This window comes from Schistocerca americana, chromosome 3 (assembly GCF_021461395.2).
Source record: "Schistocerca americana isolate TAMUIC-IGC-003095 chromosome 3, iqSchAmer2.1, whole genome shotgun sequence".
Lineage (NCBI taxonomy): Eukaryota > Metazoa > Arthropoda > Insecta > Orthoptera > Acrididae > Schistocerca > Schistocerca americana.
In genome coordinates this window covers 977,910,406-977,924,199 of record NC_060121.1, presented here as the reverse complement: position 1 = coordinate 977,924,199, position 13,794 = coordinate 977,910,406, and the positions used below count along the sequence as shown (strand labels likewise).

Here is a 13,794-nt window from a genome sequence, read left to right as displayed (position 1 = left end):
AGTATATCTGTGCAATTTATTTCATTTATACTTGAATCAAAAGTACATCTAATGCCATGAAATAAATTTTCTATATATTTTTGTCCATGTATTTTTCGTGTCGTCTAATTCCACCATCAAGTTCCTTGCATCATCCACTAGTTTTCCATTGATGCTCGTCCCATGTTTCCCTGTTACTTGTTTGACTTTCTTGTCTACATTGAATCTATCATACTTACTTTGATAAAACTCGATATCCTCGCATTCCTTCACTTTTTCATTTTCTTTGGCCTCCCTTATTTTTCTTCCGATGTCCTTATTTATCTTTCTGTATTCCGTTGGATTTCTCTTATTTAATCTCCTTTCCTCCAATACATTCAGTATCTTATCCGTGGATTCCTCTTCTTTCTCTCTGGTTCCACGTACTTTCCGTTTATTTCATGCAGAACATTCTGTAATATGTTCAGTTCTAAATTGGCATTGATACTTGTGATGTCTTCTGTGTTAATCGCCGAGCTGAGTTCTATTTGTATATTCTGTTTCACTATCGGGTCCTTCGTTTTCCTCAAACTGTAGATCTACTTTTTCTTCCTCTTCGCTCTCTTCATTCTAACTTTGAAAACTCATACAAGCGGTGTGTGATCACAGTTTAGTTTTGCTTCTGGGTATATTTTTACTGATGTGCAACTGTTCCTGAAACGTTTATTTACTAGCACGAAATCAGTCAGGTTTCTCACACATTTCCCAGGTCTGTCCATTGGAAATTACCATGTATACAATCTTCTAGGTGAAAGTTTAAACTAGATCACTACATCGTTTGAAACCGCCAAACTTTCAAGTCATCCCCTCTAGAATTCCTGTCTCTTAGCCCAACTGGTCCTACCACGTCTGATGTTCTCCTTCCTATGGCTCTGAGCACTATGGGACTCAACTGCTGAGGTCATTAGTCCCCTAGAACTTAGAACTAGTTAAACCTAACTAACCTAAGGACATCACAAACATCCATGCCCGAGGCAGGATTCGAACCTGCGACCGTAGCGGTCTTCTCCTTCCTATACTTTCGAATTAAAATCTCCCATCATAACTGACAACTCATATTTGTAAAGGTTTCTCAAAATTCCTATTTGTGTTATCATAAAATTCCTTTATCTCTTCATCTTCCTTGTCCATTTTAGGAACTTACACTTGCGTTATATTTATATCAGTAAGGCTACCAATCAATCAGCAGCAGTAACATTATATGAGCTGGTATAGGTATGAAACTTTCGTGGCATTTTGCTAATTTTGCTGGTAGTATTACACCGACTCCATGCTCATGCTTCCCGTCTGCTCTTCCCGTGTCCATTTATGTAAATACCTCATGTGTTCGGCCATCGCATCTCAGTAACTCCAAGTATTTATGCTCCAACTCTATCCATTTCTTTAATTTTATTATGTATTTGTACTCATAACTGTTGCTCCCAGAGATCCGACTGAGGAACTTACCACGGATGCTAATTTCGCCATGAGCATAGCAATGACTATTACCAGAACATGCCATAAGGCCTTTAATGTAGTCGTTGTCCAGTGTATTCTACATTCTTATGCCGTCCGTTGACCATCTTCACAGTTCCTCCGCCTTTAGAGCCAGTTTCCCAACTCTAGGCCAAAAGAGTGCCCTAATCTCAATCCGCTCTTGGCAAGAGAGGAGGTGGGTAGTGGGGGACTCCTTATCCCGGGAGTCATTCGGTTGCCAGAGCCTCGTCAGTCTGAAGCACGGTGGACCACGTGCAGTTGAGGATGGCATTTGGGTAGAATCTACCACTTACACCCTAATAAACGTAGATCCTGAAAAACGAATGGTGTCTCCGATACGACGTATGCAGAAGGGCACTCATACAAATGTTACAACACTGTTAGTGTACTCCGAAAGAGGAGCAAATTACAAATTAATAAACGCCCGCGTTTAGTTTTATCATCATTCCAGGTACCAAAAAATGGATGAATAGTGCTTTGACAAAGGTGATCTGTCACGGCTCGGTAATGCTGTGACGTCCCTGGTTCTCGGACTTGAACCCCTCGGAATTTTATTTGCAGGCATATATTACAGCTTTGGTGTACTCTAGCCCTGTTGAGGCCGCGCGGTGTATCCGAGCTGTCTTAGGAGCCTTGTCATGGTCGGTGCGGCTTCCCCCATCGGAGGTTCGAGTCCTCCCTCGGGCTTGGGTGTGTGTGTTGTCCTTAGCGTAAGTTAGTTTAAGTTAGATTAAGTAGTGTGTGAGCTTAGGGACCGATAACCTCAGCAGTTTGGTCCCAAAAGACCTTACCACAAATTTCCAAATATTTTCTAGCCCTGTGGAGAGTGTCGACTATATGTGGGAACCCATTTTAGATGGTTCTCAATGCATTCGGAACAAGACTGGGAGTTCTGAACGTGTACTGGCATCGGTTAGGATGCGTGGTGAAGCCTGCCTTCACATTAACAGTGACTATGTGGACAACTTGCTGTAATACGTTAGTCCTCAAGTTCCTCGGGGCACTGTCTAAGGCAGGCTGTTCCGGAGCGCTCACTGCGGCAGCTCAGAGCCCGCGTGGAGGGGGAAAGCGAACTCACTGCCCCCTGGCCGCATGCAGCCGTAATAGTCCGTGCTCAATGACAGCTATGACTAGCCGCGGGAGCTCTGTACCTCTATTGGAGGATACCTTTCTATTCATTGAGAGGGATGGTCGACCGCAGTGTTTTGTATGTCATAAAGTATTTAATTCTGCGAAGAGGTACAATATACAGAATTAAATACAGTCAGGTAGAAGGCGTTGCACGCAGAGAACTGGTAGCCAGGCTTAAGAACGACATACCAGTAGACGTATGTTTAAAAACGGATTCGTAATACGGAGGGTATCAAAACATGCAACATAGTTCGTGTTCTGTAATGCACCAAGAGGCACTGTGTGCTGAAACAAAGATGTCGTGAACTGTGTGAATTTTGTGCGTCGTCAAAGGATTCCTGAAAGATGTGGAAGCGGAGTATGGGGATATATCTTACCACAGTACAGTTCGTTGGCTGAGTCGGGGAAAAGTTCTTGATGTTTTCTTTGCCATTAGTGAGGAAGTACCCATTTTCTCGAAATGAAAGGGGAAGAAATGCGTTGTCTGAAAGATATAAAATGGATATCAGACCTGGCGTTCCTAGCTGACATAACTATGCATCTGAACAATTTAAATCTGTCATTGCAGGGCAAAGGGCAGCTAATCGTTGACATGCACGACCAGATCAAAGTGTTCATGGAAAAGTCACGTTTATTTGAGAGACAGATGAGTAATGGACATCTAACGTTCTTCAATCATCTTGCTTCTTTAAAACTACCTGATGGTACTACTTTCGGCGATTACCAAGCAAAGTTAAAGCAGCTCATCACGTCGTTTGAGACACGATTCCGAGACCTCACTAGTTTGGAAATGGAACTTAAGGTATTCAGCACTCCTTTTTCAGTTTCCACCGATGACTTGTCATCGTCGCTTCAATTGGAGATTATCGATTTGCAAAATTCAACTTTGTTGAAAGAGAGGTACTACATCACGTTGTATTTGTCACGATGGTAGTGTTCATTACAGAAAAAACATTTCCCAAACTTCACAACAATGCCGCTCAGATCATGTGCATGTTTGGATTTACGTTTTGATGTGAGTAGCTTTTCTGACAAGGGAACCTCCCCATCGCACCCCCCTCAGATTTAGTTATAAGTTGGCACAGTGGATAGGCCTTGAAAAACTGAACACAGATCAATCGAGAAAACAGGAAGAAGTTGTGTAGAACTGTGAAAAAATAAACAAAATATACAAACTGAGTAGTTCATGGGAAGATAAGTAACAATAAAGACGATAGGAACGCAGGAGCGCCGTGGTCTCGTGGTAACGCGAGCAGCTGCGAAACGCAAGGTCCTAGGTTCCAATCTTCCGACAAGTGTAAATTTTTATTTTCAGTTTATGTGACGAACTCTTATGTTTTCATCACTTTTTTGGGAGTGATTATCACATCCACAAGAAAACCTAAATCGGGCAAGGTAGAAGAATCTTTTTATCCATTCGCCAAGTGTACAAGTTAGGTGGGTCGACAACATATTCCTGTCATGTGACGCACATGCCGTCACCAGTGTCGTATAGAATATATCAGATGTGTTTTCCTGTGGAGGAATCGGTTGACCTATGACCTTACGATCAAATGTTTTCTGTTCCCATTGGAGAGGCACGTCCTTTCGTCTACTAATCGCACGGTTTTGCAGTGCGGTCGCAAAACACAGACACTAAACTTATTACAGTGAACAGAGATGTCAATGAACGAACGGACAGATCATAACTTTGCGAAAATAAAGAAAGTAAAATTTTCAGTCGAGGGAAGGCTTGAACCAAGGATCTCTCATTCAGCAGCTGCTCACGCTACCACGGGACCACGGCGCTTCCAAGCACACTTTCTCCATGATGTTGCTTACGTGGCCCATGGACTACTCAGTTTGTATATTTTGCTTATTTTTTCACAGTTTCACACAACTTCTTCCTGTTTTCTCAATTGATCTGTGTTCAGTTTATCAAGGCCTATCCGCTGTGCCAACTTATAACTAAATCTGAGGGGGGTGCGATGGGGAGGTTCCCTTGTGAGCAATGAAAACAGCTATAAAGTAAGGAACGATCGCTTCTTCAGGATGCAACAATGAAGGCCATCCTGCGCATTAACGCTGCGAACACTTTGACGCCATATTTCCGATCTTGCAATGAAAAGAAAATTTCAAACTACAGAGGCCCAATAAATTTCGTATGCAATTTCTTGTAAAACATTTGTTTCTCATTTATTTCCCGAAGATCGTATTTCCTGGTGTAGCACGTCACCACGTCTTAGCAGCTAAGAGTGTGAGGTTGTCGATCTTGTAAGACGCAGCTGGCACATCAAAACGCTTGCCTTGCCGCCTGCCTCAGCCAGCCGTGCCACGTGCCGGCGTGCCGGCCCACTTGACTGGCCACAGCGAGCGACACGGCTCCCTGGAGCAGGGAGCGCTCTGCGGCTCACAGCGGAGCCCACGAGCTGGAACAGCCTGCTCTACGGCGTTCATTTACTCAGCTATAACAAGTCGTATGGAGGAAACAATTGGTTCCCGGGCCTACGTTTATTAGGATCATTTGCTTTTTTCACTGTCGTTTACTCACTCCTTTCGTTTCCACCTGTAAAGCCAAACACTACCTACACACTTCGAACATTGTAAAGGAATAAACTGAGGTTAGGAACCATGTATGGGAACGTCAACCACAGTCACTACTGAAGAGACAAAGCCTCCCGCGTCTTTGCCGTCAAACGTGAGTTTTCACTCAGACGGACCTGAGGAGGGAGGGTGGTGATGTCAGGCGTTGACGCATTCGACGCCGTCACACGACCCGGCTGCTGTTAGGCCCATACCAACTCTTGTTCTCTGCTGAGGGGTGACCTAGCCTCAGACGTTGTTCCCTGCAATTTTGGCGGTCTGTAGCGTGAATGGATAACGTTTCCCAAGATGAGTTCAGTCAAGGCACGCTCTGCAACCTCTTGATATTTATCGCTATCGTGTTGTTACGTCATATACACTATTTGACCAAAAGTATCCAGACCCCTCTACGCCATGGGAATTGATCAGTAGGTGCCACCAGAGGCGAACTCGCCAGTGTAAAATGAGTGTGGGGTTATCAGCACAGCGGCAGTAATAGCGGAATGGATCGTGCAAGAGAGCTCAGTGACGGAACATGGACTAGTCACTTGATGTCACCAGAGTAACATATCAATTGAGGCTGCTTGAGCCTTCTAAAACTGCCCAAGTCAACTTTTGCTGATGTGATTATGAAGTGGAAACGCGAATCTGCACAGTTTAACCAACACCAGCCAGACATAACGTACTGGTGGAGAGGGACCGACGAGCATTGAGGACGGCGGTTTTAGAATATGTCGCGAAATCATCGCAAGGAATCAGTTCGTGAGTTCTAAAGTGCTATGAGCAGTCCAGCTAGCATAATGACTGCGAGTATGGAGTTAAAGACAGTGAGGTACAGAGGTCCAGCAGCTTGTCATAAGCCACATATTTCTGCAGTCGATGCTGAGTGACGCCTGAGGTAGTGTAAAGAGCCACGCCATTGGCCAGTGGATGATTTGAAGTGATGACTCACATTATCCTGTGGCAGTCCTACAGAAGGATTTGGGTTTGGTGAATGGCTGGAGAACGATACCTTACAGGTAGTGCCAACAGTAAAGTACAGAAGACATGCTGTCATAGTATAGGTGTGTTTTTCGTGGGTTATGATGTGGTCCCTTTATTGCACTCAAGAAAACGACAGATCCGGAAGGATTTGAACACATTTTAGCTTTGCATTTTCGATGTATTTTTGTGTCACCATGAAAGAGGACCCTGTCATAAAGCAGCATTTGGTCAGTAATGCTTCTTAAATAGACTGGCCTATCCAGAATTCCACTTGAAACCAGCGTCTATTTTACTCTAGGCCCAATTTCCAATGATAACGAAAAAAAAAATCACTTCCTTCTATGTTTTCGGCTCTTGACGAAGATGGGGCTCCCATTCCTGTACAGGCATAAAGACACTTCATTAAAAGTGTCTCCAGGAGAGTTCAAGCTGTCATAGTATTACAGGTGATTCAAAAATATTTCTGTTTGCTGATGACACCGGCTTGGTAGTGAAGGATCTTGTGTGTAATATTGAAACAGTATCAAATAATGTAGTTCATGAAATAAGTTCGTGGCTTGTGGAAAATAACTTGACGCTAAATCATAGTAAGACTCAGTTTTTACAGTTTCTAACTCACAATTCAACAAGAACCGATATTTTGATCAGACAGAATGGGCATATTATAAGCGAGACGGAACATTTCAAGTTCGTAGGCGTTCGGATAGATAGTAAGCTGTTATGGAAAGCCCATGTTCAGGATCTTGTTCAGAAACTAAATGCTGCTTTATTTACCATTAGAACAGTATCTGAAACAAGTGACAGTTCAACACGGAAAGTAGTCTACTTCGCATATTTTCATACGCTTATGGCGTATGGTATTATTTTTTGGGGTAATTCTTCTGATTCAAAAAGTGTATTTTTGGCTCAAAAACGGGCTGTTCGAGCTATATCTGGTGTAAGTTCGAGAACCTCTTGTCGACCCCTATTCAGTAATCTGGGAATTTTGACATTGCCCTCACAGTATATATTTTCTTTAATGTCGTTTGTTGTTAGCAATATTAGCTTATTCCCAAGAGTTAGCAGCTTTCACTCAGTTAATACTAGGCAGAAATCAAATCTGCATGTGGAATGCACTTCCTTGACTCTTGTGCAGAAAGGAGTGCAATATTCCGCTGCATCCATTTTCAATAAACTACTACAAGAACTCAAAAATCTTAGCAGTAGTCTAAACAGTAGTAGTCTAAACTGAAGAGTTTCCTCATGGCTCACTCCTTCTATTCTGTCAAGGAGCTCCTGGAAGAGCTGAAAAATTAAGCAAATTCCAGTGTTACATTGTTGAATTTCTTTATTTAAACTTACGACTTGTCGCCTAACTATGTTTTTATACTTCAATTTATCTGTTTCTACTATCGTGTTATAATTTCATGTATTGACTCATTCCATGACCATGGAGACTTCTCCTTAATTTGGTCCCACGGAAAAATAAATAAATAAAGCGGAAGGGTCAACATACCCCATATTAATGCCCACTAACGGGATATAGCGTTTTGGTATTTGTCTTGGCTATACTCGTTCTCTGTGCCATGTCGATTCTTGAAGCACGTTCACATTAGTGCCACTGTGTTTCAGGTCTGGACCACGAGCACTTCTGGACGTTGTTGTTAGCAATATTAGCTTATTCCCAAGAGTTTGCAGCTTTCACTCAGTTAATACTAGGCAGAAATGAAATCTGCATGTGGAATGCACTTCCTTGACTCTTGTGCAGAAAGGAGTGCCGTATGCTGCTGCATCCTTTTTCAATAAGCTACCACAAGAACTCAAAAAGCTTAGCAGTAGCCCGAACACTTTTAAGTCTAAACTGAAGAGTTTCCTCGTGGCTCACTCCTTCTATTCTGTCGAGGAGCTCCTGGAAGAGCTGAAAAATTAAGCAAATTCCAGTGTTACTTTGTTGATTTTCTTTATTTAAACTTACGATTTGTCGCCTGAATACGTTTCTTGTATTTCATTTTATCTGTTTCTATTATCGTGTTATAATTTCATGTATTTGGAACGTCCCCTTAGAAAAATTAGTGAATTACTGTGCTGGTAAACCCCTTACGTTAATTGATTTTCAAACAGCTGAGCAGAACTGAACGCACTCAGACATTTCTCTCTTTACTTATTCTGATCAACACTAAACTGACACACAATATTTTTAGCGCAACGCAATCTGACTTTTAATAATCCCTACAAAAGAATGGCCCTGACTAACAATAACCTGTATCTTTCATGAATCACTTACCTCACAAAAAATCTTCAAAAAATCTTCATTACTCGAACTACTGCAATACAGCGAGTGCCAATACTGCCAGCTAAATAAAAGATTTTAACTACTGAAGTCACTAACTACTGATAGGCATAGTTAGCAAATGAAAGATTTTGATAAAGAACAAACAATGTATTTACCTTAATAGTGTTCAAAAGTCATACTATATATATCAGTTCATGACATCCAGTCTTACAAATTTACTGTCTCTGAGGGACACACGTCCAGATCATCCGCTCTCAAAACTCCGCCATCTCTCTCCCCACAACCACCACTGCTGGCGGCTCACCTCCAACTGCGCAACGCTACGCGCTGGTAACAGCCAACTGCCCAACACTACAATAGCGAATATTTCAACAATGCGAACCAGCCACAGACTGCACATTTGTGATGGGGAGCTCGCGAATGAGTCGTTGAAATGAACGCTTCACTCCAGTCAAGTGTGAACTAACCACTCAATTTCAATGAACTGGTACTTCATACTCTTCACAGATAGCACACTCGACACTTTTTTCTAGTTCACTCACTCTCTTCCCCTCTCCCTTCCCCACTACATCGGCTCTACGTCACTCTCCCTCCCTTCACTTCGGTCAACCTTAAGTCCTCCCTCTACTGCCTGTCGACGAATCGTGCTGTGTTTGTGGGGAACGAAAGGCTTACACGGGGTTTGGGGGGCGAGGGGAATGCAGCGTCAGCTGCTTCCTGCTTTGCTGACATTATTACCCGTGACTATTTGTACAGTTAAACTTCGCGTCTACGGGTAGCCTACCGTTGGCAGCGCTTGCAGACAAATGAATATTAAAGATACAAAGGAAGAGGCTGGCTGTGTAAACAGGCACAGCCAACATGAAAATAAGAGCTTTGTTAATAACGCTGAAAGAGGGATTTTACCTGAAATCGTACCAATGACTGCAGGTGACAGTTTACGTTTTGAATCCGGAGGGTTATTATTCTCAACAAAAATAAAATCTACAGGAAAACTTCTGAATAATTACTTAACGTAGGTATATAGGCTTTGTGACAGTGGTAAACATACTCATTCTATTTTGGATTAAATTTTAAAAGGAACATAAAATTGGACTGCATTTCGTTGGTAGCCCTAGTTTTCAGTCCATGAATACAACAAATAATGTTTCATTTGGCAGATAAAGACTTTTTTGGGCGCTTCATGAGAAAATATCGAGCAAGATTAAATGAAATACCTTCTTTATATGTGACAGGCTCCTCTGTTTATCTTTCCTTTGTCCCCTTTGGCCATGCTCTATTTAAGTTAACTCAGACGCTGTAAGAGCGTAAAACGTTGCGTGCACGTTACTGCATAGTTCGGCCATCCGTTGGTAAAATTATGAAGTATTGCGAAGCTTTGTTGTACGAGCGAGGCGTAGCGAGTGTAGTCGCGGCTGAGCGGCGAACTGGGCAACTTCGCCAGGCTTCCGTACTTCATGAATGAACTACTTCATTTGAACGCTTCACGGCAAAGAGTGACATGCATGAAGTAGTTCACGGGAATGAACGAGTTCGACCCATCTCTACTGCACACAGCACAGCCAGGGATTTTCATACAGAGAGCTATGTGGCGTTACCTACTTACATATTGACTCGTTCCATGACCAGGGAAACTCCCCAAATTCTGTAAGTCCCTCCAGATCCTTGAGCGTCATGCACTCCGCCTCGCCTTCCGTATACGCCTCCCGTCCCCCACGCGGATCCTCTATGGTCTCATTCCTTTCCCCCATCTGCTCCTATTCCTCGAACATATCCGCATCCTCTACACCTCCCGCTGCCTTGATCCCCCTCACCCCCTGGTTGCTCCTCTCCTCTCCAACCCCTGCCCTCTGCCGCTCCTTCACTGTTGTGTCCCCCCTACCCTCCATCTCTACACCCTACATCTCCTTTCCCAAGGTGGCTTCCGTCAACTCCCCCTCCCAGATGATGCCCTCTCTCCCTCCATTTATCCCTCCTATCAACTCTGATCCCCACCCCCCCCCCCTCCTTTCCTCCGTCCTTTCCCTGGGCTCCCTCTTCCTCCCCCCTTCCATCCTGTGTTTTCTCCCCGCCCAACCTCTCCCTATCTCCCTTCTCCTCCCCCCCCCCCCCGAGTCCTTTTGTATTCCCCACTCCCTGGCACGTCTGCTCAGCACCCCCCACTCCTCTTATGGGTCCTCATTCTCCATTGGCTCCTTTCCCCCCTCCCCCTTCACTTTTCCTCTCCTTCCCCCCCTTTTTTATTTTTCCATCATCTGTCCAGTTCCCCCCCACCCCCCCACCTGCTCTCGGCTGTGGTATGTCACATTTGTGCCAAAATTTAATGCAGTGTTTAGGTGAGCATTCAGTGTTATGTGTCTTTCCACAGTGTTGCGAACACAAATCATGCTGTCGCTGGGTGTGCATTTTATATCTCTTGCGAACAGAAACCAGACTGTCGCTGTGTTTTTTAATTGTCTGACTTATTTTTCTGCTTCCTGTCTATTTTCTTAGCATAATCAACCCTGTATTTTATATTTTAAGTCCCAGAATTTTCTGCCATTTTACCTTTAAGTCACCGATTTTATCGCTAACTGTTATTTTTCATTATCTTCACTTTTTAAAACAAATTCTGTAGGCTGAAGAGCAGTGCAGTAAGCTGCTGCCAGCCCGCCCCCTTCAGGGGGAATTGAAACTCAATAAAGGAAAAAAAAACACAAAGACCATGGAGACCTCTCCTTAATTTGGTCCCAGGGAACAATAAATAAATAAGTAAAGCGGAAGGGTGGACACACCCCATATTAATGTCCACTAACGGGATATAGCGTTTTGGTATTTGTCTTGGCTATACTGGAGTGGCCGTGCGGCTCTAGGCGCTGCAGTCTGGAGCCGAGCGGCCGCTACGGTCGCAGGTTCGAATCCTGCCTCGGGCATGGATGTGTGTGATGTCCTTAGGTTAGTTAGGTTTAATTAGTTCTAAGTTCTAGGCGACTGATGACCTCAGATGTTAAGTCGCATAGTGCTCAGAGCCATTTGAACCATTGTCTTGGCTATACTCGTTCTCTGTGCCCAGTCGATTCTTGAAGCACGTTCACACGAGTGCCACTGTGTTTCAGGTCTGGGCCACGAGCACTTCTGGACGTCCGGCACCGACCAGGCGGAAGAAGGCACCTTCTTCTGGATGGCGACCGGCCGGCCCATCACCTTCACCAACTGGAACACGGGCGAGCCCAATAACTTCCGCTACGAGAACGGCGAGGAGGAGCACTGCCTCGAGCTGTGGAACCGCGACGGCAAGGGCCTCAAGTGGAACGACAGCCCCTGCTCGTTCGAGACCTTCTTCGTCTGCGAAGTGCAGTGATCGGTCGGACTGGAAGCAGGGGACAGTGAGCGGACTTCCAGCGGGCGGCGACCGAGCGAGCGCGTCTGGACCTCCCAGTTGTCTCGGTCGCGTCCGCTCCGTTTCCAAAGACTAACAAGGGGTGCCCAACTTCCGTGGTGAGCCCCGGCCGTCTTCGCGTGCTCCGGCGAGGGAACTTCGCGAAGCTGACCTCTGGAAACTGGAGAAACGCGATCTCGCCCTGCGGTCACTGCCGCTCTCTCTCACTTTTCTGTGTCCGCGGAATGAAGTGGCTTGAGCGTTTTTCAAATCTTAATTACTACTGAAATGTGTCTCCCAGAGCAAATGGATTCTAGTTAGCTCAGAGGACTAATAATTTCACATTGGTGAGCCTCTAAGTTAGACTTAGGAGAGGAGAGTAACGTTTTTCTTCCCCCCCCCCCCCCTCTCCCCCTCTTCTTGGAACTAACAGACCGGCTCAGTCTATCTATGGTCCAAATGACTACGTTCCTCTCCTGTTATTTCAATCAGGTTTTTCTGTCCGCGAACCAAGTAGGTACCCCACTTTCTTTTTTCAAACAAAAATGTACGTCATGAGAAAGAGTGACAGGTAAGAAATCATGTTTCCTGTTACGAAGCGTTTTGTTACAACCGCCTAGATTCGATCTGTAACCTTGCTAATGTATGGTCTTCCGCCATCGATTTCGGTCCATGAATCTAGGCAGGAATTGCGTGTGAAATTAAACCAACTTTACATATAATCCAAATGTGCTGTACGGTTGCTTATCTGTTGAGTCAACACCCGCTTGAGACACAACACACTCTTCCTGCATCCAGCGACAGTAGCTGGGGAGAAAATGAGGTAATTCCACTGCTCTATTTCGTAAATGCTACCACAACCGCAGGATAGGTCGCAATCCAATCATTCAGCGGGAAAAAAAAACTAATTTCGTATTTCCCTCGCCGGACCGTGGATTGCCTTAGCTGCCATGTGAAACCTAGTTTTCTCATTTCCTGAGACTTAACCCTTTTCTTTGAAATTCCTTAATTTTAACAAGCAGGCCGCTGGCCACAGATCTCCACGTTGCGCCAGTCTTTCTCATTCCAGTTACGTCCGCCCGTGTTCTGTTGCAGTTAACGATCACGAAGTGCCTCAGAACTCGCCAGAAATGAACTTTGCTACATAATATCCGTGTAACTCGAGGAAGACAGCGTGTCTTGCCGGATCACGTCCGGAGGAAAGTGCTTATTTACAACGTAACAGAGACGGCGGATTCAATGGCTGCCACTTCATTCGCACAGTTCATGGTATGTTAGTGTTTTGTCAGGCTGAAAGCGTGAATGTCTGGGTGAAAGCTACCGCCACTTCGTTGCGCCTGTTTGCGTAACGGAGGGCTCATTCAGGGAATACTTTTAATTTCGACCAGTGAATTATACAAAGGAACTTAGTAGAAGAAAAAATAAGTTTATTGTTTCTATTTTTCTGTTTTCGTCGATAACTTAAAGTAACTGATGTTAAAATAATTATTTCAGTCACAGCATCCTTTTATTCAGTCAATTGTTAATGAATTACGAATGTGATCTACTTAATAAAGGCAAAAAATACTCATTATACCTTATGGTATTGTGTAGTTCACCGAAAAAGAATGATAATATTGTATGAAAACTTTTGTATATTTTTCTTTCACTGTTTTTATTGCATTATAAAAATGTGTCTACGAACAATAAAAATTTAATGAATTTCGCCTTATTAAAATTCCACGTATGTAATTAACTCCACTGTAATTCTTTTACAGTATTGTGTACAGATGATTTTATTAATAAAAATCAGTTACTGGTAACATTTTGAGACCTACAACTTTTCTTTCACAATGTTGCCATACTAACATGTTTTATCATGTTTTTACGTTTCGTCTTACAAGCACTGACAAATAAAAACTAATTATGAAGTCAAGCTTAAAATAAGCACAAATAAAAAAATATAAAATACAAGCGAAAATTACAGCTTGAGTAGTGACAGCAAAGTACTCTA

General features: G+C 43.8%; 1 protein-coding gene across 1 annotated transcript in view; it reads left to right on the top strand.

The window, feature by feature from the left end:
• The window catches only part of LOC124606883 (mannose-binding protein C), an 806,223-nt gene extending 793,939 nt beyond the window's left edge, over positions 1-12,284 (top strand). The window contains exon 5 of the mRNA XM_047138980.1: positions 11,539-12,284. Coding sequence (XP_046994936.1) covers positions 11,539-11,783 — 245 coding nt within the window. The 3' untranslated portion in view covers positions 11,784-12,284. The remainder of the gene's footprint in view (positions 1-11,538) is intronic.
• Positions 12,285-13,794: the final 1,510 nt, after the last annotated feature.